Source organism: Capricornis sumatraensis, chromosome 5 (assembly GCF_032405125.1).
Source record: "Capricornis sumatraensis isolate serow.1 chromosome 5, serow.2, whole genome shotgun sequence".
NCBI classification, from domain to species: domain Eukaryota; kingdom Metazoa; phylum Chordata; class Mammalia; order Artiodactyla; family Bovidae; genus Capricornis; species Capricornis sumatraensis.
In genome coordinates this window covers 103426765-103452126 of record NC_091073.1, presented here as the reverse complement: position 1 = coordinate 103452126, position 25362 = coordinate 103426765, and the positions used below count along the sequence as shown (strand labels likewise).

The 25362-nt window shown below is 38.0% G+C and overlaps 1 protein-coding gene across 1 annotated transcript in view; it reads right to left on the bottom strand.

The window, feature by feature from the left end:
* The window catches only part of AGBL3 (AGBL carboxypeptidase 3), a 101982-nt gene that overhangs the window by 11909 nt on the left and 64711 nt on the right, over nt 1-25362 (bottom strand). Inside the window, exons 13-14 of the mRNA XM_068973198.1 lie at nt 21146-21203; nt 19339-19404 (exon numbers count right to left, since the gene is read on the bottom strand). Coding sequence (XP_068829299.1) covers nt 19339-19404; nt 21146-21203 — 124 coding nt within the window. The remainder of the gene's footprint in view (nt 1-19338; nt 19405-21145; nt 21204-25362) is intronic.

Below are 25362 nucleotides of genomic sequence, written 5' to 3'. Positions count from 1 at the left end.
CTGACTTTGCTTTAACTACTTCAGCAAAAAAAAAAGTAGTGGGAATATAAATGAAACAAGAATAGCAGGATGCTGATAACTATTAAAAGGTGGGTGACAGGCACCAGTGGTTCATTATTCTATTCTACTTTTGTTTATGCTTGAAGTATCCACAATAATGCTTTTTAAAAAGGAATTGTCCATTACTAAAAAGAAAGGAAACAGATGACTGAAGCACTCACTGAATTAAACTAGACTTGAAGGACAATTAATGAGGGTATGTATAATTACAATATCTGGCAGTGCTGGCAAATAAAATAAATTCATCTACAGTCTCTTGAGAAGCTGTTCCTAGGCTGTTCCCTGAAACATTATGTAGCTGGCATTATGTTTAGTTTGGTAAATAGGTATGAAAAATGTATAGTTCTTGCCTTAAATATGCCAACAGTTGGGACTAGAGAGAGAAGTAAAGCATCAGTTAGAATATATATCTATAGGATAAGGCAAGGTACTTACTGTAGCATTGCTGAAGAGGTACTTCCAGCCATACTTAGAGCTGGAAAAAGAAATATTCCTTATTCCTAATTAATCTGAGTCTTGATGCACAGGTATGTCAGCTAGTTAAAAAAAAAAAAAGAATAGTAATCTAGGTTCATGTCTATGTTCATGTTCATGTCAATGGACATGAGCTTGAGCAAACTCTGGGAGATGGTGAGGGACAGGGAGGCCTGGCGTGCTGCAGTCCATGGCGTTGCAAAGTGTTGGACACAACTGGACAACTGAACAACAGCAACAGTAATCTAGGTAGTGGGACCAGCATGGCACACTCAGGAAATCACAAGTATGGTTTAGAAGGACTAGAAATCAGATAGGTGTGAATAAGTGGTTCAAAACTAGAGACCTTGTCTGTAATAATAGTACTTCTGGGAGATTTCCTGAGATAGGAATCATGTGTGACGGGTAGATGCTTAATGTTTTAAAAAGTGAATTGTTAGGAGGCCTTTATACTTGGAAGTGATATAATTAGATCTGCATTTTTGAAAGATCAGAGTGGCAGCCAGGAGGTTGTCAGGTTGAAGAAAAGTGAGGCAGAGGGACAAGTTAGGAGGCTAATTCAGGGGAGGCAGAAAGGGAGTCTGAATCAAAGGAACATATATCTATGACTCATTACAAATATAAACTCTCCCAGAACTGGAGAAGTCTGCCTAGGCTGCTCGTGAACCTCTGACAGATCCAGTTCATCTCCACTTGAATAGTCCAGTAATGGGAAAGGACAGACTTCTGGGAGAAACTAAGTGATGCCATATTTGAGGAAAAAGTATAGCCCTAAATGTATATATTATAAAGGAGGAGGCAGCATCAAAAACTAACTCCCTCTGAAATGACTTACTTCAGTAAAAAAGAAAATTGCATAATTTTTATTTATATGTCATCAAAATTTATCAGGACATGTTTAAAGATAATATAATAAAAAGACCATGAGAATCTCAGTTCAGGAAAGATGGGAAGGTTGAGAAACATAATTTTAAATTAAGAGCAGTGGGTGGGTGGGAGCAGTAGGGAACACTGAAAATCAAATCTCCCCTTTGCAGCAAAATTCTATAAATTTGGTCTCCAATTTCTCTCCTGGTTTAAGATACACTTTATTCAGACCTGCACCTCTATCATTCTACTGAAATTTCTCTGAACAAGATCCCCAAATAAAACCTTACATGTTATAAAATCAAATAGTAAAACCATCTCACTTAATCAGACTTAATTAGACTTGGCTGATTATGCCCTGTTTGATACACTTTCTTACTTAAGCTTCCAGGACAGCACATTCTCTTGCTTTCCCTCCTACCCAAGGTGGGGCTTTCCAGTCTTTTGTTGGGTTCTTACTCTTTTCCTGATCCATCAATGTTGGGGGTTCCCAGGGACTTGCTCCTTAACCCTCATCTATATCTACACTCACTTAAATCTCATCCAGCTTCATGCCTTAAAATACTACCTTTATGCTGAAAATTCCTAAATGTATCTTCAGCCCAAATCTCTTCCTTTATCTCTGGACTCATATATCCAACTGCCTATTCAGTACCTCCACTTCAGTGTCTAAAGGTATGTCAAAAGGAACATGTCTAAACTAAATTGATGCTCCACTCTTGGTCTTTGCCATCTGGCAGCAGACAATTCAACCAAGCTAGTTGCTTTGGCCCAACGCCCTAGAGTTTCAACAGTTGTAAATACCGGTGAAACCATTACCATAAACCAAGATCTAGAAAAGATGATCACTGAAAGACTGCTGATGCTCCTTTACAGTCCATTCTTTCCTTCCTCCCCTACTCTGTCCCTTACTCGAGGAAGCCATTATCTACTTTCTATCTCTAGAGATTAGTTTGCTTTTCATATACATGTGATTTCTTGTAGTTTTTACTTTTCTGCATCTGGTTGCTTTTTTGCGTGCACTGTGATTCTGAGATTCATCCATGTTGTGTGTATCAACTCATTACATTTTTATTCTATGATATGGAAAAGGCATCAATAGTAGAAGTGATGGGAACAATGCAATTAAATTGACTTTTTCAAGGCTATATTAAATAATTTTCTTCTGTATTCAACTTGTATAGAAATTAAATAAGGCAGGTATTTTTCAGAGTCAGGAGTAAAATGGCTGTCTATCTTCTCTGTTTATAAAAGCAGTTCCCATAATCCAGACTTCATACAATTTATTAATGATGATATGGTAGAAGCCACCTTGGCATTTGTTAAAATCCTAAACATTAAAAAAACACCTTCTGTTGGTATCCTTGTCTTCTCAGTCCAAATGGGAGTCTGTTTGTTCAGAGGACACTTCAAGGATGTCACTTTGATACAGTTTCCATACAAATCATTGTTCCTGGGCTGACCTGTTTCCTGTTTTTTCTTGTCAGTTCCTAAAACACATCTCTGTTGGTCTCTGCTAAGCTTCTGAATCACAGTTTGGGAGCTGAAAGAAATTGGGTACTCTGATTTCAATATTAACAATGAACTATCTAATTAAGAGTAGTGAAATGCCATGTTATATCTATATATACATGTCACAGTATGCAAGGTATTGTTACAGATATTACTTTACTTGGGGCTCTCAGCAGTTCTGATACAGACAGGATGGCCAATGTTATCCCCATCTTATATCAGAAAGGGAATGTTAAGGAATCAGAGAGGTTAAACTATTCGCTCACGATAACATAGCTAATAAGAAGGAGGGGCAGGTCTAGAATACACGCCTTCTAACTCTAGTACTTTGTCTATTACTTTCTCTCATGTTATTTTCTTGTATTATTTCATTTTTTTTCCATAGATAAGATGTGAAAGTGGAATTCCATGGATTTCTCCAGGCCAGAATACTGGAGTGGGTAGCCTTTCCCTTCTCTAGGGGATCTTCCCAAGCCAGGGATCGAACTCAGGTCTCCCGCATTGCAGGCGGATTCTTTACCAGCTGAGCCACAAGGGAAGCCTAAGAACGCTGGAGTGGGTAGGCTATCCCTTCTCCAGCAGATCTTCCCAACCCAGGAACAGAACCGGGGTCTCCTGCATTGCAGGTGGATTCTTTACCAACTGAGCTATCAGGGGAAGCCCCTTAGATAAGTAATATATTTTTAAGAAGTTAAATCTTAGTTTAAATTAATCAACTTTAGATCCAAGTACAAGTATGGCCAAAGGTGGTTTCTTAACCTAAATTTCTAGTTTTTGAGGCAACAGAAGCCTACATATTTCAACAGAACCCATTGCTGAGCAGAAACTAAGTTCTTAGAAAAGAGGCCAAGGAAGGAAGAACAGGCATACCATGTTTCCTCTGTTGTGCAAATTCAGTCTGTTCTCATACTTACAAACCCGCTGTTGAGATGGTTGTTCAGATCATTGTTCCTGAAGACAGGAAACTTGCCAAGGGGGCTTGTGATATAATAATTACTGGTTTAGACAAAACTACAGTGTTTATCTATGCTATCCCTGACTTCTCTTCCTATCCCTTTTCTAGTTTTTAGGTACTAATATCAACCCTGTGTGACCAGTGCTTCAATTGCTATTACAGAAAGTAAAACATCTGATAGTCATTCATTCTAAGTATTATATTAGGCCAGAAGAGAGAAACTCAGATAAAGCAATGATGATTGCATAGAAATAAATGTCTAACTACAGATGTTAAGGCATCCATTGGGGATAGTTTAGGGATACTGAAATCTCAGAACCCTTCAAAATGCATCATATGGGCACTCCTATGCAGTCCTAGACACTATGTCTCAGATACTATGTAGACTATACGGAGACAACTAGAAATTGTTATCAAAAAGTCACTTTTACCTGTTACTTTAATTCAAAATCAAAATCTTTTAAGACGGAGGAAAGGGAATGAGGTAATCTGGTAGAAGAAATCTGGTGTAGTTCTCCTACCTCAGATACCTTTTTAGAAGCCAAGCAGGGACTCGTCCAGGTATTTTTGCTAAAAAAGAGAATATACCATAAAATTTCTGAACTTAGATTTTAAGGTTAACAAAACTAAATTTTTTACTTTCTTGACAATTGCCTCAATTGCTAGCTTAATTGAGTTTCTCTTCAACCTGCCACTGTCTCATTCAGACATATGAAATATATTAGTGCATATTTCCTCTAGAAACCTTTACATGAACTGTTTCAGGAGAAGAGCAAACAGTAGAAATACCTGTCCAATAATTATCAAGCAGTTCAGAACTGCATTCTGCATGTCAGGCTCTAGGAAGGGTACCTACATGTAGAGCAGAGTGACTAACTTTTAGAGCCCCAACTCCGGACACAGCTATATCAGACCAAAGAATCAGTATAATATGTAATGAATAAATACTTATACACACATGATTATTTTTTTAACATATAGTACAAATTAGCTGTTTATTTAAAGTTATATATTATTCTGTATTATTTGCTATTCTGTTACATAAATGCCATTATTTAAGAAAAACAACAGGACTAGTTAACAGTGGCAGTTAGTAGTAATTAATAGTGGAACCAATTAAACAGTATGGGTGAGAATACTAGAACACTATGAATAGTGTTTTCCTCTGATGCAGATTTTAACTTTTTATAGAATATTTACATTTTATAGGCAATATTATTATGTCTTCTTAAGATACATAAGACCTTTTAAAAAGCTGACTATAATACCGTAGGGCTAATTAGATATTACTTATAATTAATAAAAATTGACATGTTTATGTCCCATGATAAAATAAGATATTTTTGCTCTTTATGTGTCCTCTTCCAATCAGACTTCTCTCCACTGCCTGCAGCCTTCAGTATATCCTTCTTTTATTTTATGTAGTGGTAAAACTGAAAACATTCAAAAGTCAAGGAGTGCATCAAGGCTGTATATTGTCACCCTGTTTATTTAACTTATATGCAGAGTTCAGTTCAGTTCAGTCGCTCAGTCGTGTCTCTGACTCTTTGTGACCCCATGGACTACAGCATGCCAGGCTTCCATCACCAGCTCCCAGAGCTTGCTCAAACTCCTGTCCATCACATGTAGAGTACATCATGTGAAATGCTGGACTGGATGAATCACGAGCTAGAATCAAGACTGTTGGAAGAAATATCAATAACATACATCATATGTGTATATCCATCATATGCAGAGTAAAGCATGTAAAATGCCAGGCTGGATGACCAAGCTGGAATCACGACTGTTGGGAGACATATCAATAACCTCAAATATACAAAGGATACCACCCTTATGGCAGAAAACAAAGAGAAACTAAAGAGCCTCTTGATGAAGGTGAAAGAGGAGAGTGAAAAAGCTGGCTTAAAACTCAGCATTCAAAATCTAAGATCATGGCATCCAGTAACATCACTTCATGGCATATACATGGGGAAACAGTGTAAGATTATTTTTGTGGGTTCCAAAATCACTGCAGTGACTGCAGCCATGAAATTAAAAGATGCTCCCTGGAAGAAAAGCTATGACAAACCTAGACAGCATATTAAAAAGCAGAGACATCACTTTGTCAGTAAAGATCTGTCTAGTCAAAGCTAATGGTTTTTCCAGTAGTCACATATGAATGTGAGAGTTGGACCATAAAGAAGACTGAGAGCTGAGGAACTGATGCTTTTGAACTGTGGTGTTGGAGAAGACTCTTGAGAGTCCCTTGGACTGCAAGGAGATCAAACCAGTCCATCCTAAAGGAATCGGTCCTGAGCATTCATTGGAAAGACTGATGCTGAAGCTGAAGCTCCAATACTTTGGCCACCTGATGCAAAGAGCCAGCTCACTGGAAAAGATCCTGATGCTGGGAAAGATAGAAGGCAGGAGGAGATGGGGATGACAGAGGATGAGATGGTTGGATGGTATCACTGACTCAATGGACATGAGTTTGAACAAACTCTGGGAGATGGTGAAGGACAGGGTAACCTAGCGTGCTGCGGTCCATGGGGTCGCAGAGTCAGACATGATTGAGCTGAGCCACTGAACAACTGAGGTCACCTTTTATGAAGTCCACATTACACTGACCCTTGGTGGCAGGCAAATGCAATGACATCAAATTAGATATCCTGTCAATAAAGGAATCTGAACATGGAATATGACTTGACTTATTAGCAAGTGAAAAGTGAAAGTGTCTGACTCTTTGCAACCCATGGACTGTATAGTCCATGCAATTCTCCAGGCCAGAATACTAGAGTGGGTAGTGTTTCCCTTCTCCAGGGGATCTTCCCAGCCCAGGGGTCGAACTCAGGATCTTCCCAACTCAGGGATCGAACCCAGGTCTTCTGCATTGCAAGTGGATTCTTTACCAGCTTAGCTATAAGGGAAGACCAAGAATACTGAAATGGGTAGTCTATCCCTTCTCCAGCAGATCTTCCCGACCCAGGCATTGAAATGGGGTCTCCTGCACTGCAAGTAGAGTCTTTACCAACTGAGCTATCAAGGAAGCCCCTTATAGCTTCTTGCTGAGCTATGAGGGAAGCCCCTCAAGCAAGCAATAGCTTGACTTATTAGCAATAGCTTGACTGCAGTCCATGGGGTCGCAAAGAGGTGGACCCAACTGAGTGGCTAAACAACAACAAAATTAGCAATAGCAGGTTTCTAGACTTGTAAGAATTAGTTTCCAGCTTCCCAAAAATGTCTGTTCACTTTGTATCTACAGGCTTGTTTTAGTAGACTGACTTTTGGGCAGTTGCCCCTTAGCATCCTTAAATTTAGGCTTCCCATGTGGCACAGTGGTAAAGAATCTGCTTGCCAGTACAGGAGATACAAGAGACGCTGGTTTAATCCCTGGTTTGGGAAGATGCCCTGGAGGAGAAAATGGCAACCCACTCCAGTATTCCTGCCTAGAAAATTCCATGGACAGAGGAGCCTGGTATGTGACAGTCCGTGGGGGTCACAAAGAGTCGAACATGATTGAGCATGCATGCATATCCTTAAAATTCATCATGTAGGGCTCTCCATGTCTACAGTGTCTATTGTTTTTATTATAGATACTCTGAAGCACACTGGATATCATCAGATGTTAAACTTCTTTTTCTCAGGGAAGAGCTTTTCAAAGCACAGATGTAATTCAAACTGAATGTGGATTTCAAATAAATTATAGTTTTTGGTGCTGTTCAACTTGACTGCTTTTTCTGGTGATATATTTTTAACTTCTGAGTCAGTCTTATTTCCCATAAATGTCACTTTTTTCACTGTGTGAGTTTTTGTCATAACCTATACATAATAGCAAACAACTGAGGTATAGTTCATCTTATTCTGTGCTCCTTATGACCTGTTCAAAGATGATCAAATAGATTTAGAGAAACAGCATATAAATTGTTTTACTGTAGTCCTGTCCTTTATTCCCTTCTTCAACTATTTACATGTTAGACAAGGCTGTTCTTTTCGTCCTACACGTTGAAAATGAGACTTAATGGCAGACCAGCATTTTAATATCTCTTCTATAGCTATCAATAATGATAGCCACCTTGTAGGCACAGGTCTAAGGGAATACCCTTACAAAGTAAAAAAAGTAAAGTAAAAAATCTCATTAAGTGCTTTTGCATGTTCTGAGGAAACTAAAACGTGACCCAAAAAGTTCACTATGAAAGTCTCATTATCACAGGACAGCAAATCACTTTTTAAAGTACAAGGTGTGTGAGGAAGCCAGAATTGAAAGAGATGTGTACCCCAGTGTTCATCACAGCACTGTTTATAATAGTCAGGACATGGAAGCAACCTAGATGCCCATCAGCAGATGAATGGATAAGAAAGCTGTGGTACATATACACAATGGAGTATTACTCGGCCATCAAAAAGAATTCATTTCAATCAGTTCTAATGAGGTGGATGAAACTGGAGCCTATTATACAGAGTAGAGTAAGCCAGAAAGAAAAACACCAATACAGTATACTAACACATATATATGGAGATTAGAAAGATGGTAACGATAACCCTGTTTGCGGGACAGCAAAAGAGACACAGATGTATAGAACAGTCTTTTGGACTTTGTGGGAGAGGGAGAGGGTGAGATGAGTTGGGAGAATGGCATTTAAACATGTATAATAATATCATATATGAAACGAATCGCCAGTCCAGGTTCGATGCATGATACTGGATGCTCAGGGCTGGTGCACTGGGATGACCCAGAGGGATGGTGCGGGGAGGGAGGAGGGAGGAGGGTTCAGGATGGGGAACACGTGTATACCTGTGGCGGATTCATGTTGATATATGGCAAAACCAATACAATATTGTAAAGTAATTAGCCTCCAATTAAAATAAATAAATTTATATTAAAAAGAGAAAACAAAAGAAAAAAAGAAAAACTACACAGAAGGTGTAATCAACATTCCCATTTTATAGATGAGGAAACTGAGGCCCAGAGGTATTAATGAAGTTACTAGAAAGTGAAAGAGATGCTTTTCGGTGAGTGTACAGATCTATACTTAGTAAACTTTATGGGAAAGTGCATTGTCAGTCGAGATTATTGGGGAAAAAACTCGATTTCAACTCATTCTTCTAAAAAACCCACAAAATTAAGTATGTTACTTAGATTGCTAAGCAATGTCCGCGGTGTTTTTGAGGGCTGCTTCATTTAATTGAAAACAAAACCTATGAGGAAATTGTTGTCAATATTCCCATTTATACTTCAGGAAGCTGAGGCATTAATGAAATTGCTAGTCAGTGAAAGAGATGCTTTTGCTAACCGTCTTTATCTATACTTAGTAAACTTTGTGGGAAATGGCATCATCTATCTAGAATGGTTGGGGGAAAAACTTGATTTCAATTCTATTAAAAAAGAAACCCCAAATTAAGTATGTTACTTAACTCTATTCAGCATGTCCTCAGTGTTTTACATGCTCTGCTTCATTTAATTACAAAGAAAATGTACGAGGAAGGTGTTATCAACATTCCCATTTTATAGATGAGGAAACTGAGACACAGACACATTACTGTCGTTACTAGTTAGGGAAATACATGCTTTTTGTTGAGCGTATTTATCTATTTAATAACTGTGTGGGAAAGGGCATTGTCTGGCTAGATTGTTGGGAAAAAAACCCAATTTCAATACTCTGTATTAAAAAAAAAATTAAGCGAGTTGCTTAGATCTTCTAAGCAGTGTCCTGGCTGTTTTGCACACTCTTCTTCATTTAATCAAAAAGAAAATCTACGAGTAAAATGTTATTAACATTCCCATTTTATATATGAGGAAACTGAGGCACAGAGGCTTTAAGAAAGAAATTAGTAGGTGAAAGATGATGTTTTGGTGAGCCTATTTATCTATACTTAATAAACTTTGTTGATAAGGAAAAAAATAAAGTACAAGGTGTGCAAGACATTTAGATCAGAATTTTTAAACAATTTTTCTTTGTTAAGAAGTTGACAGACTGAATGAAATACGCAAAAGTATCCATTTTATATTTTCATTATCAGTCAACCACGCAGATAGATGAGCAAAGTCTAGTATGTATTTGGAGAATGTATTAACAATATCTGGTTGATGTTTCCTATGGTTTCATTAAAAATAATCATAGAAATCAAGATTCTCTGAAACCCCATTTTTCAAATTCAACTACTTAAGAGCCAGAAGAAATGTATTTTTGATTCAGTGTATCATGTGGTAACTGTTCAGTTCAGTCGCTTAGTTGTGTCCAACTCTTTGCGATCCCATGGACTGCCAGGCCTCCCTGTCCATCACCAACTCCTAGAGTTCACCCAAACTCATGTCCATTGAGTCAGTGATGCCATCCAACCATCTCATCCTCTGTCGTCCCCTTCTCCTTCTGCCTTCAATCTTTCCCAGCATCTGGGTCTTTTCCAATGAGTCAGTTCTTCACATAAGGTGGCCAAAGTATTGGAGTTTCAGCTTCAACATCAGTCCTTCCAGTGAATACTCAGGACTGATTTCCTTTAAGATGGACTGGTTTGATCTCCTTGCAATCCAAGGGACTCTCAAGAGTCTTCTCCAACACCACAGTTCAAAAGCATCAGTTCCTCAGCGCTCAGCTTTCTTTATAGTCCAACTCTCACATCCATACATGACCACTGGAAAAACCATAGCCTTGACTAGACGGACCTTTGTTGGCAAAGTAATACCTCTGCTTTTTAATATGCTGCCTAGGTTGGTCATAACTTTTCTTCCAAGGAGCAAGCGTCTTTTAATTTCATGGCTGCAGTCACCATCTGCAGTGATTTTGGAATCTAAAAAAATAAAGTCTGCCACTGTTTCCCCATCTATTTCCCATGAAGTGATGGGACCAGATGCCATGATTTTAGTTTTCTGAATGTTGAGCTTTAAGCCAACTTTTTCACTCTCCTCTTTCACTTTCATCAAGAGGCTCTTTAGTTCTTCACTTTTCTGCCATAAGCGTGGTGTCATCTGCATATCTGAGGTTATTGATATTTCTCCCGGCAATCTTGATTCCACCTTGTGCTTCATCCAGCCCAGCGTTTCTCATGATGTACACTACATATGTTAAATAAGTAGGGTGACAATATACAGCCTTGACGTACTCCTTTTCCTATTTGGAACCAGTCTGTTGTTCCATGTCCAGTTCTAACTGTTGCTTCCTGACCTGCATACAGATTTCTCAAGAGGCAGGTCAGGTGGTCTGGTATTCAAATATCTTTCTGAATTTTCCAGTTTGTGGTGATCCACACAAAGGCTTTGGCATAGTCAATAAAGCAGAAATAGATGTTTTTCTGGAACTCTCTTGCTTTTTCCATGATCCAATGGATGTTGGAAACTTTAATTTGCCAACAGATGTTGGCAAGTTTAATGCTTACTTTTTTCGTATTTACATGTGTTTAATGTTTGCTGTATTAGCTATTGCCACAGACTCGGAGTTCCTACAATAGCCTTATTTTTGTCTATCCTGTTGTCTTTGGGGTTCCCTAAGAGTCACTTATCAGATAGAATATATGTCTTGCTTGCATCTCTTTCAGCTGTAAACCATTGTTACTATACTGCAGTCATGTTGGTGTGGTGGTAAGGCATGGGGGAAAGGAAACATCCTGTAATCTTTTGAAATCTTGGTCTTTTAGTGGGTCTGTGTCCCTGGGCTATGACCTTAATAAGTATTTCTTGGCTTTTCTTCCCCCTACCTTTCAGTGGGAGGGGGCTGGCTGGGTAGATGGAAGAAGAGTAAAATATATGCAGAACATTCTCCCTAACAAAGGTCTACTCTCCAAATCCAGTCCTTTACATGTTAAAATGAGCAAGTCCCTTACTATGTTTACATCATATGTCTATCTCTTCTTCAAAGAGTAGTTTTAGCTCTTACATGTGGCTCACCCATTTTGAGTTAATTTGTGTGTATGGTGTAAGGAATGAGCCCTACCACCCACTTCATTCTTTCGCATATGCATATCTAGTTGTCTCAGTACCATTTTTAAGGCTACTTCTTCTTCACTGAATTGTCTTGGCACCTTTATTGAAACTCAATTGACAATAAATGTAAGGGTTCACGTCTGCATTCTCAGTTCTATTTCACTGGTCTCTGTGTCTACCCTTATGCCAGTGCTGCACTGTTAGGATTACCGCAGCTTGGTAGTAAGTTTTGAAAATTTAAAGTATGAGTTTGTGAACTTTGTTCTTCTTTTTTGAAAACTGTCTTGGTTATTCTGGCCTTTTATATTACCACTGCATTTTAGATTTAGCTTAATAATTTTTGTTTCTGCTGAGATTTTGATAGGATTGCACTGAGTCTGTATATCAATTTGGTGAATACTGCCATCTTAACTAAGTCTTCTGATGTATGAACATGGGGGAATCTTTCCATTTATTTAAATCATCTTTAATATATTTCAACAGTTTTCTAGTTTTCAGTACAAGTATTATACCACTTTTATTAAACTAACTCCTAAGCATTGTATTCTTTTTGATGCTTTCTAAATTTAATTGTTTTCTTCATTTCACTTATAGGGTGTTCACTGCTAGTATACAGAAATACAGTTGATTTTTTTATAACAGATTTATTGAGATCTAATTCACATACTATACACTTCACCTGTTACAATTCTGTACGTTTTTTATCTTGCAACCTTGCCAAACTCATTTATTAGCTTCAGTAGGTTTTGTATGTGAGTGTGTGTATGTACATATGTGCACATGTATTCCTTAGGATTTTCTATATATAAGACCATGTGTACTGCAAATGGAGGTAGTTTTACTTCTTTGCAGTCTGGATGCCTTGTATTTATTCTTTCCAGATTGCCGTGCCTAAACCTCCATTATGTTGAATAGAAACATTGAGAGCAGATACCCATATCTTGGTCCTGATCTTGGGGGGAAAGCATTCAGTCTTGTGTTATCATCTGTGACATTAGCTTTGGGATTTTCATAGATGGCCTTTATCAGGTTGAGGAACATCCCATCTACTTCTAGTCTGTTGAGTATCTTTGTTTTAAAAAACATCATGGAAGATGTTGGATTTTGCCAGACCTTATCTCTGCATTTACTGAGACGATTGTGTGCATTTTGTTCTCTTTCCTATTAGTATGTATATTACATTCTTTAATTTTTTTAAAAGTTTTTATTGGGTAGCTCAGTGGTAAAGAATCCATCTGCCAGAATGGATAAGAAAGCTGTGGTACATATACACAATGGAATATTACTCAGCTATTAAAAAGAACACAGTTGAATCGGTTCTAACGAGGTGGATGAAACTGGAGCCTATTACAGTGAAGTCAGTCAGAAAGAAAAACACCCAATACAGTATATTAATGCATATATATGGCATTTACAAAGATGGTAATGATGACCCTAAATGCGAGACAGTAAAAGAGACACAGATATAAAGAAAAGACTTTGGGACTCTGTGGGAGAAGGCGAGGGTGGGATGATTTGAGAGAATAGCATTAAATACATATGTATTACCATATGTGAAATAGATCACCAATCCAAGTTCGATTCATGAAACAGGGCACTCAAAGCTGGTGCTCTGGGACAACCCTGAAGGATGGGATGGGGAGGGAGGTGGGAGGGGGGGTCCAGGATGGGGGACACACGTACACCCATGGCTGATTCATGTCAGTTTATGGCAAAAACGACTACAATATTGTAAAGTAATTAGCCTCCAATTGAAAAAAAAAGAATCCGTCTGCCAACCAGGAGACGCAAATTCAGTTCCTGGGTCAGGAAAATCCTCTGTAGGAAATCGCAACCCATTCCAGTATTCATGTCTGGGAAATCCCATGGACAGAGGAACCTGGTGGGCTACAGTCCACAGGGTCGCAAAGAGTTGGACACAACTTAGTGACTAAACAACAACAAAAGTTGATTTACAATGTTGTATTGGTTTCTGCTTTACAGCAAAGTGAATCAGTTAACATATATCCACTCTTTTTTAAGATTCTGTTGCCATATAGGTCATTCAGTTCAGTTCAGTCGCTCAGTCATGTCCGACTCTTTGTGACCCTATGAATCGCAGCATGCCAGGCCTCCCTGTCCATCACCAACTCCCGGAGTTCACTCAGACTCACATCCATCGAGTCAGTGATGCCATCCATCCATCTCATCCTCTGTCGTCCCCTTCTCCTCCTGCCCCCAATCCCTCCCAGCATCAGAGTCTTTTCCAGTGAGTCAACTCTTCGCATCAGGTGGCCAAAGTACTGGAGTTTCAGCTATAGGTCATTACAGAGTGCTAAATAGAGTTCCCTGTGCTATACAGTAGGTTTTTATTAGTTATTTATTTCATATATATTAGTGTGTATATGTCAATCCCAATCTCCCAGTTTATCCCTTCCCCCTTACCCCCTTGGTAAGCATGTTTGTTTTCTACATCTGTGATTTTATTTGTTTTATAAATAGTTTCACTTGTACCATTTTTAAAAAAGATTCCACACAAAGCGATATTGGGGCTTCCCAGGTGGCACAATTGGTAAAGAACCCCCCTGCAATTCCAGGAGATGTATGTTTGATCCTTGGGTTGGGAAGATCCCCTGGAATAGAAAATGGCAACCCACTTGAGTATTCTTGCCTGGAAAATCCCATGGACAGAGCCTGGTGGGCTATAACCCATGGGGTTGCAAAGAGGCAGACACGACTGAGCAACTCAGCACACACACACTCCCACATACACACATGCACACATAAACACAAGCCATATCATATGATACCTGCCTTTCTCATCTGACCCACTTCATTCAGTGTGACAGTCTCTAGGTCCATCTGTGCCACTGCAAATGGCATTACTGTGCTCTTTTTATGGCCAATATTCTATTATACATATATGGACCACATCTTCTTTATCTGTTCCTCAATTGATGGCCATTTAGGTTTCTTCTATGTCCTGGCTACCGTAAACAGTGCTGCAGTGAACAGGGGTGCGTATATCCTTTCAAGTTATGGCTTTCTCTGGATATACGCCGAGGAGGGAGATTGCTGGATCATATGGTAGCTCTGTTTTTAGTTTTTTAAGTTACCTCGTACCGTTATGCATAGTGACTGTACCATTTACTCCCACTAACAGTGTAGGAGGGTTCCCTTTTCTCAACACCCTCTGCAGCATTTGTAGATTTTTTTTGATGATGGGTATTCTAACCAGTGGGAGGCAGTCCCTCACTGTAGTTTTGATTTGCATTTCTCTATTAGTGATGTTGAGCATCGTTTCATGTGCCTCTTGGCCAGCTGTATGATATATGAATGTCTGTTTTGATCTTCCACCCATTTTCTAATTGGGTGGTTTTTTTTTTAATATTAAGCTACATGAGTTGTTTGTATATTTTGGAGATTAATCCCTTATTGCTTTGTTTGCAAATATTTTCTCCCATTCTGTGTGTTTTTGTTTTGTTTTTAATGGCTTCCTTTGCTGTGCAAAAGTTTTTAAGTTTGATAAGGTCCCATTTGTTTATTTTTGTTTTTATTTTCATTACTCTCAGAGGTGGATAATTTTCGTTATGTTAAACCAACCTTGCTTTTCCAGAATAAATCCTACCTGGTCACTATGTATAAACTTTTTTATATGTTGCTGGACTCAGTTTGCTAGAATTTGGTCCTAGTATTTTGTCTTAATTTTTAATAGATACAAAGGTAAAGAAGAAGTGCTATTTATTTATTAGGCCCCTGGAACCCTAACAATGACTTTTTCAGAGAAACTTTCTCTGATACTCCCTCATCCCCAGACAACTCCTGTATAATAGCACAGTAAGTAGCACTTATCCCATTATGTTTCTATTGTCTCTGTGTTTGTCAAACTCTCTTTGCTTTTTGAGAACAAACTATATATTGTAACCCAGTCTCTAGCACAGTCATTGACTAGTGTAACTTGAGACCTCTGCAAAGCAGATAATCGCCAGAGTTTTAAAGAAATATGAACAAAGAGGAAAAGGAGATTATGTAATAAAGGATGATTATAAAAGAGAGTGAGTAAGACACAGGAGAATAGTATCAGGAAAATTTTGCTTAGCTATATTCAGAATGAAAATATATCAACTGATGTTCAGATTTGTTCTGCTGGCGTTATTTTAAAATACTCATGGAAGACAAAGAGCAGACTCCCTCAGCTCCTCTGCTGCACCTGTCTTTTCTATCAAGTAGAGTTTCTTCTGATCATACAGGGGGAGAATAAACATTAGTACTCATCTTCAGTCCCAGACATGTTACATCTCAAGTAAGAAAAGAATTTGCATATAAATAAGATCACAAAACCGTTGACACTAACCTTTTAAGAATTCAAGGAAGTGAGTCTCCTCTTGCTGCTAAATGCCTAAAGACTCCATCTATCATCCATCATAATCATGTTCATTTAAGGATCAGTTCCTTCAAGAAAACCTTCCCTGGGATTTCCAGGTTGGATTACATCCCCTTCTTTGAGGACATAATTCATGCATATCACTCATTCTATTTCACTTTTACTTTAATGTACTGTATATGCATCTTGTTACACTTCCTTAAATAATAAGCAGCTCATCTTGTTGGAGAGGGAGGGAGAATTATGTTTCAGCCAGAGAAGACAACGTGAGCAATGGCAAGGAGGTGAGAAGACTGATGTATTTTGAGGCTACCAAAAGATCACCTTTGCTGAAGTGTAAAGGAAAGGCAGAGGATGGCAAGAGGTAAAACTGGAGAGGCAGTCAGGGGCCTCTTCACTGGAAGTATTATACATGAAAGCCACTCAGGATGAATGAAGGTTGGATGGGCCAGTTGGTGCTTGGCCTCCCTCCGATTCTCACTATAGCTCCCAGTGTGGTGAGTTTAAGTGTGGTCTGCAGATCACTAACATCAGAATTATCTATGGTACTTTATTAAAAATGCAGATTTGGGGGTCAACAACAAATGCCAAAAAAAGCCAAAGCTGGGATTATCATAAGCTCCCCAGATAATTCTAAAATTTTAAAACTGCATGTTCCATAAGATAACTGGCCCATAATCTTCACAATGCCAGTGCTGTGAGTGAAAGGGAAGAACTGAGTACATGCTCCAAATTAAAAGAGAATCAAGGGATATGGCAATTAAATGCAATCCATGAAACTGAATCAGGGAGAAGTTTTGCTCTAATGGACATTGGTACATTTGGCGAAACTTAACTACAGTATGATACAAAATAGTTTTGTATCAAAGTTGAATTTCGTTAAGAGACTATTCTTGTTCTTGGAAAATAAATGCTGAAGTTCTTTAGCAATAAAGGAGCATGATATTTATTTAAAAAGTGGATTTAGGGGGAATATAACTAGATAGGTAGATAGATATAGTTCTTTGTACTTTTGAAATTATTTAAAAATTAAAAGTTAAAAAAATTGAAAAGAGAAAGCCTAGAACAAGTTTAAATATCAGGACTGTGCCAACTTCAACCACTGTTAGAAAACTGGGAATTACTGACAGGCTTTATTTTGGACAGTGGTATTAATCAGAGTTCTGTTTTTGATAGATTACTTTTATGGTAGTATGAAAGGTAGAATTAGGATGATAATACTGGCTTAGGTCTTTGTGGTTCAGTAGGTAAATAATGCAGGAGACCTGGGTTCAATACCTGGTTGGGAGGATCCCCTGGAGAAGGGCGTGGCAATTCACTCCAATATTCCTGCCTGGAGAATTTCATGGAGAGAGAAGCATGGTTGGTTACAGCCCATGGGGTCGCACAGAGTCAGACATGACTGAAGCAACTTAACACACACATACACAGATGGCAAGGAAACCACTTAGAAACTGAAGTGTTTCTGATAAATATGTGATGAGTCTGAAAAGAATGATGGTAGTTAAGGTGAAGATAAAAAGGATCATGAGGTAAAATCAATTGGATTCAGTGGCTCTCTAGATATGAGTGGTGGAAGTGAAAGAAGAAAAAAGGTAACTTATCAGGTTTCTAGTTTGGTAGTTACTTAGATAGTACTCACAAGTACTTCCTGAATACAGAAGGAACAGCATGCAGTGTGGAATTAGATGAATTAGAATTTGGCTGTGAGGGACACTTATGTGAAGGTACATAGCAGATAGTTAGATGTAAGAGGCTGAAGCTTTGACAAGAGGTCAGATATATGTAAAGATATGTGTGTGTGTATAAGGTATATACATGTGTGTGGTACAACAATGTGACATAATCAAGAATGATTTCATGAAAGGCTGAATCAAAGAAGACTTAGTTTAACAAGAATAAATTTAAGACTCCATACATAAGACCAAAATATGAGACCAAAACTGAAGTAAGAGAATGGAGGAGACGTAGTGGTAGTATCAAAATAAAACTTTATAGGTTTGAGTGTTTGTAAATCTAGTATGTCAGTATTTTAGGATAATTTTCAAAAGAACATATGTAATCTTAGACTGCATTAATGTGAATCTGGTATCTAGAAAGAAGCAAATGAGAAAGATAATTTATTGTACATTGTTAGGCATCCATGTCCACGGGTTCCACATCTGCATTCAACCAACTGTGGATCAAAATAGTAGGACAAAAATTTCAAGAAGCTCTCAAAAGCAAAACCTGAATTTGCTGTGCACTGGTGACTGTTTACATAGCATTTACACTGTATTAAGCATTATATGAATCTAGAGATACTGAAGGATATGCATGAGTTTAGTTATATGCAAACACTGTGCCATTTTATATAAGGGATGGATCCTCAGATTTTGGTCTCTGTGGGATTCCTGAAACCAGTTCCCCCTCAGTTACCAAGGAATGACTGTCCTAGTTAGATGACATCTGTAATACTGTGTTCAGTTTTCTTCAAGCTTGAATAGTGACAGAAAAGAGTAAAATATGATAGTAAAGGGACTTGAGTCATATTATCGATGGCTGAAAGAAACGAAAGTTTCAGGTAAATAAGTAATAGCTTTAAAAAATACTTATGATCTGTCATGTGGAAGAGGCATTACATTTGTTCTTATTATTGCAGGGAGGATTAGGGAAAATGAGTTGGTCAGAAATGTTTACCTTTAAAGTTTCTTAAAGAGGTGAGTTAAAATTTACAGGGACATGTGTTTTAAACTCAACATAAAAAGAGCACTGCTCTCAAGAAATGGAATGAATTGACTGCAGTTTGGTAAACTGCTTGTCACCAAGTGTTGTCAGTCAAAGGCTGGATGTGGTTGGGTCCTGTCATCTGTAGGAGGTGAGAGTAGGGAACTCTCAAGGCTTCTCTCTGCTTTAAGATTCGGTGAGATGGGAATGAAAAGATTAGACAGTGAGATGAGTGATCTTTTTTTTTTTCTTGGACTTGGTAAAATTACCAGAAATCAAATTGACATATAAGGAAGTTCTACTGTCTTCTATATATTTCTAGAGTTAGAAAAATCAAAATTTGAGGTACAGAATTTCTGGGAAGGTGAACTGTTCTTTGGCAATCCGATTTGAAGATAATCTTCTAGTTTCTTATGTGTAAATCATGACCAGATACATATTATTAATTAGCTCACATTCAGATGATAGGCGACCGCTCATTACTGTCTATATTCCCATCTTACAAACCTTGATTAGGGAGCTGTCTTCTGAAATAATCAAATATACAGTCATCTGATATAGAAGGTCTTGTATCTAGAAAAGATGGTAAAAGTCCATTAGCAGCAAGAAAAAAGCTCATCGACTCTTTTACATTTCGTATTTTTATCTTTTTATAAATGAAAATGCTAGTATGCTAGCAAATAATGTGTAAATAGTAGTTTAGCTCAATGAAATTAACACAAACAGTTCTCGAATCTCATGAATTTTATTGCATTTTTGCTATTTATAGGTAAGGTCTAAAAAATGTTCATACTCTGGGTCAGCAGTTCCTTTCTAGGAATCTATTACAGATAAATAATCACTAATAGTGAGTTAAAAAGTCTTGTTTACGATAGAAAAAAAACATGAACAAAATAAAATTTTAACAATGGAGGGTATCTAAATAAATTAAGGTTCACTAATACAATGGAATACACTGCCACCATTTATTAACATTGAGAGAAGTTAATAATATACTGTGATTTTAAATGAAAACATTTAAATCTTGCAAAAAAGCCCCTGAAGATTTGTCTCTGTGATTAACATGGACTGTACATGTATAGAAAAAATGTCTAAAATGAGTATTCTAACATATGTTATTTTTAAATTTTGACATTAAATTTAACAGAAGAATATATAAAAGTTACATATCAAAAGTGACAGATTTTCTTGGCTTATCACTATGGAAAGAATTTAAAGTACAATGAAGTAACCATTTAATTATAATAAAATTCCCTCTTAGGTGTGGTTTTTATTTTCATTTCTGTTTTTAATTAGCCTACTGCATCATAGTGGGAAATAGTAAGAGACAGCACTGGAGTGCTACAGTCCATGGGGTTGCAGAGTTGGACACGACTTAGCAACTGAATAATAACAACAATTGCATCATAAACTAAATGGATTTGTGTACATTTATGCTGGGCTGTGCTTCGTTGCTCAGTCGTTTGCAACCACATGGATTGTAGCCTGCCAGGCTCCTCTGTCCGTGGGGATTCTCCAGGCAAGAATACTGGAGTGAGTTGCCATGCCCTCCTCCAGGGGATCTTCCCAATCCAGGGATTGAACCCTGGTCTCTTGCATTATAGGCGGATTCTTTACTGTCTGAGCCACCAAGGAAGCATGTACATTTATATATTCTTTTAATCATTACTTGAGATACTTCTTGAAAATAAGTGTGGTATAAATATATTAAAAATATATATACACATAAATTAAAGAATTATTATAGATGAAATTAAAATGTTTAAATTACATGAATATTTTTCAAAGGACCTCAAATAAAGATAATGAGATAAAAATTAAGAAAAAAATACCAGACTATATATTTCTGAATCTCTAACATTTCTGGTATTTTTTTTCTTAGAGATTTATATCAGACTTAGCAGATTCTCACAGAAGCAAATGAGTAGTCCAAAACTTAATTTCTCTCTTGGCCCATTCTTTATTACTTTATGAAACAAAAGGACCATGATGTTTTTTAAACATAAAATCCCTATATTCTGTTTGGGGAAAAACCTTTCAAATGAGGGATATCTCTCAAGTATGTGGACCACTCAGTCCAACCCTCAGTGTGCTTCCTGGGGACCCTGTCCAGACTGAAGGCACTGCACCTGTTAACACTGCACTTAACTTGTTTATTTGTTTGTCTCCCCCTATTAAATGATGAGTTCCTAAGGGGTAAGAAATAGTACAATATATTCTTAATATCCCTAGCACAAAGCACAGTGATAACCTCCAAGTACAAAAAAGTGTTGAGGAATTAATCGTTTATCAGAGGGTAAAAGCAGAACATTACCTGTCACATCAGAATCTGATTCTTTGTGTCCTTGAACTAAATGTCCTTTATCACAAACCTAATGGAACATAGAACCAGAAGGAAAACAGTACTATATTATAAACATGAAAATGAGGTACGTTTTCTACAATTTATGGTAATTTTCAACATTTCTCATTGTATCCTCATAGATTTAGAATGGGCAAAAATAATCCTTTAAATCAGTACCTTCTAGTATCTTTCACAGTGCTACTTTTCTTCTCCACCAATGACGGAAGAAAATGTTAAATACTGTATTTTGGCATTAAAGGGAGTTTAAATTTTTTTTCTTCATATAGAACTTATTTATGATGAGAAAGAGACAAAAATTGTATGCTTTATAATTTCATTTACTTAATAAGATTAAAGATAAAGGAAGAGAAGTACAAAATGAATGAAAATATATAAAATTGTATGGAAAAGTATAAGCAATTGCAAAACTGTGTTTATATATGAAAGTTGAAAAAATCATTCTCATAGCTTATAAAAAAAAGTTTAGAGTAAGAAAGACCATATGCATGACACTGCTGTCTGTGTCTCATGAAAGGAGATACCATGCCAGTCTGACCCAGCTGGACTAAAAGAGACACAAAACACTGTGGAACTGTGACTGTTGGTCTGGAATAGTGTACACAAATCATCATGTGACTGTGAAAACATTCTGAAAGTCTCTTAGTCGTGTCCAACTCTTTGTGACCCCATGGGCTATACAGTCCATGGAATTCTCTAGGCCAGAATACTGTGGTGGGTAGCCTTTCCCTTCTCCAGGGTATCTTCCAGACCCAGGGATGAAACCCTGGTCTCCCACATTGCAGGCGGATTCTTTACTAGCTGAGCCACCAGGCAAGCTGAAAACATTTTAGATACTTCCAAACTGTTTCAAAATTCTCCAAACCAGGCTTCAACAATATGTAAACTGTGAACTTTCAGATGTTCAAGCTGGTTTTAGAAAAGGCAGAGCAACCAGAGATGAAATTGCCAACATCAACTGGATCATCGAAAAAGCAAGAGAGTTCCAGAAAAACATCTATTTCTGCTTTCTTGACTATGCCAAAGCTTTTGACTATGTGGATCACAATAAACTGTGGAAAATTCTGAAAGAGATAGGAATACCAGATCACCTGACCTGCCTCTTGAGAAATCTGTATGCAGGTCAGGAAGCAACAGTTAGAACTGGACATGGAACAATAGACTGGTTCCAAGCAGGAACAGGAGTACATCAAGGCTGTATATTGTCACCCTGCTTATTTAACTTATATGCAGAGTACATCATGAGAAACGCTGGCTGGATGAAGCACAAGGCGGAATCAAGATTGCCGGGAGAAATATCACTAACTTCAGATATGCAGATGACACCATCCTTATGGCAGAAAGTGAAGAAGAACTAAAGAGCCTCTTGATGAAAGTGAAAGAGAGTGAAAAAGTTGGCTTAAAGCTGAATATTCAGAAAACGAAGATCATGGCACCCAGTCCTATCACTTCATAGCAAATAGACAGGTAAACAGTGTCAGACTTTATTTCTTTGGGCTCCAAAATCACTGCAGATTGTGACTGCAGCCATGAAATTAAAAGATGCTTACTCCTTGAAAGGAAAGCTATGACCAACCTAGGGAGCATATTAAAAAGCAGAGATATTACTTTGCCAACAAAAGTCCATCTAGTCAAGGCTATGATTTTTCCAGTAGTCATGTATGGATGTGAGAGCTGGACTATAAAGAAAGGTTCTTTTTAGATAAAATTGAATAGCAGCCCCTCCCCCCAAAAAAGATATAATCAGCATGAAAATGGGAGGTGAGAGGAAATTGTAAAAATCAAAACTTGATTATTGAAGGGAAAGAGATAAGGAAGTATTCAAGAAAAAATTATGCAAAGTTAAAAGTAGCAATATTACATAATCATTATAAAGAATTTAGAGAGACAAGGGGTGAAACTAGGCTGAAGAAAATTCACTTGTAATAAGACTTGATGAATTCATTGTCATTTTTAGCTCTCCTCCTTTGATTGAAATATGACTGTGAACCATAATAAAACTATTATCTTCATCTCATAGAAAATCACCAGGCCAAGAAACTATAAAACTCCTAGAGGAAAACATAGGCAAAACACTCTCCAACATAAATCACAGCAGGATCCTCTAGGACCCACCTCCCAGAATATTAGAAATAAAAGCAAAAATAAACAAATGGGACCTAATTAAAATTAAAAGCTTTTGCACAACAAAGGAAACTATAAGCAAGGTGAAAAGACAGCCTTCAGAATGGGAGAAAATAATAGCAAACAAAGCAACTGACAAAGAATTAATCTCAAAAATATACAAGCAACTCCTGCAGCTCAGTTCCAGAAAAATAAACGACCCAATCAAAAAATGGGCCAAAGAACTAAACAGACATTTCTCCAAAGAAGACATACAGATGGCTAACAAAAATAGGAAAGGATGCTCAACATCACTCATTATTCAATTCAGTTCAGTTCAGTCGCTCAGTCGTGTCCGACTCGCGACCCCATGAATCGCAGCACGCCAGGCCTCCCTGTCCATCACCAACTCCTGGAGTTCACTCAGATTCATGTCCATCGAGTCAGTGATGCCATCCAGCCATCTCATTCTCTGTCATCCCCTTCTCCTCCTGCCCCCAATCCCTCCAGCTTCAAAGTCTTTTCCAATGAGTCAACTCTTCACATGAGGTGGCCAAAGTATTGGAGTTTCAGCTTTAGCATCATTCCTTCCAAAGAACACCCAGGACTGATCTCCTTCAGAATGGACTGGTTGGATCTCCTTGCAGTCCAAAGGACTCTCAAGAGTCTTCTCCAACACCACAGTTCAAAAGCATCAATTCTTTGGCGCTCAGCCTTCTTCACAGTCCAACTCTCACATCCATACATGACCACAGGAAAAACCATAGCCTTGACTAGACGGACCTTAGTTGGCAAAGTAATGTCTCTGCTTTTGAATATGCTGTCTAGGTTGGTGATAACTTTTCTTCCAAGGAGTAAGTGTCTTTTAATTTCATGGCTGCAGTCACCATCTGCAGTGATTTTGGAGCCCCAAAAAATAAAGTCTGACACTGTTTCCACTGTTTCCCCATTTCCCATGCAGTGATGGGACCAGATGCCATGATCTTCATCTTCTGAATGTTGAGCTTTAAGCCAGCTTTTTCACTCTCCTCTTTCACTTTCATCAAGAGGCTTTTGAGTTCCTCTTCACTTTCTGCCATAAGGGTGGTGTCATCTGCATATCTGAGGTTATTGATATTTCTCCCGGCAATCTTGATTCCAGCTTGTGCTTCATGCAGCCCAGTGTTTCTCATGATGTACTCTGCATAGAAGTTAAATAAGCAGGGTGACAATGTACAGCCTTGACATACTCCTTTTCCTATTTGGAACCAGTCTGTTGTTCCATGTCCAGTTCTAACTGTTGCTTCCTGACCTGCATATAGGTTTCTCAAGAGGCAGGTTAGGTGGTCTGGTATTCCCATCTCTTTCAGAATTTTCCACAGTTTATTGTGATCCACACAGTCAAAGGTTTTGACATAGTCAAAAAAGCAGAAATAGATGTTTTTATGGAACTCCCTTGCTTTTTCCATGATCCAGCAGATGTTGGCAATTTGATCTCTGGTTCCTCTGCCTTTTCTAAAACCAGCTTGAACATCAGGAAGTTCACGGTTCACGTATTGCTGAAGCCTGGCTTGGAGAATTTTGAGCATTACTTTACTAGCATGTGAGATGAGTGCAATTGTGTGGTAGTTTGAGCATTCTTTGGCATTGCCTTTCTTTGGGATTGGAATGAAAACTGAGCTTTTCTAGTCCTGTGGCCACTGCTGAGTTTTCCAAATTTGCTGGCATATTGAGTGCAGTACCTTCACAGGATCATCTTTCAGGATTTGAAACAGCTCCACTGGAATTCCATCACCTCCACTAGTTTTGTTCATAGTGATGCTTTCTAAGGCCCACTTGACTTCACATTCCAAGATGTCTGGCTCTAGATGAGTGATCACACCATTGTGATTATCTGAGTTGTGAAGATCTTTTTTGTACAGTTCTTCTGTGTATTCTTGCCACCTCTCCTTAATATCTTCTGCTTCTGTTAGGTCCATACCATTTCTGTCCTTTATCAAGCCCATCTTTGCAAGAAATGTTCCCTTGGTATCTCTAATTTTCTTGAAGAGATCTCTAGTCTTTCCCATTCTGTTGTTTTCCTCTAT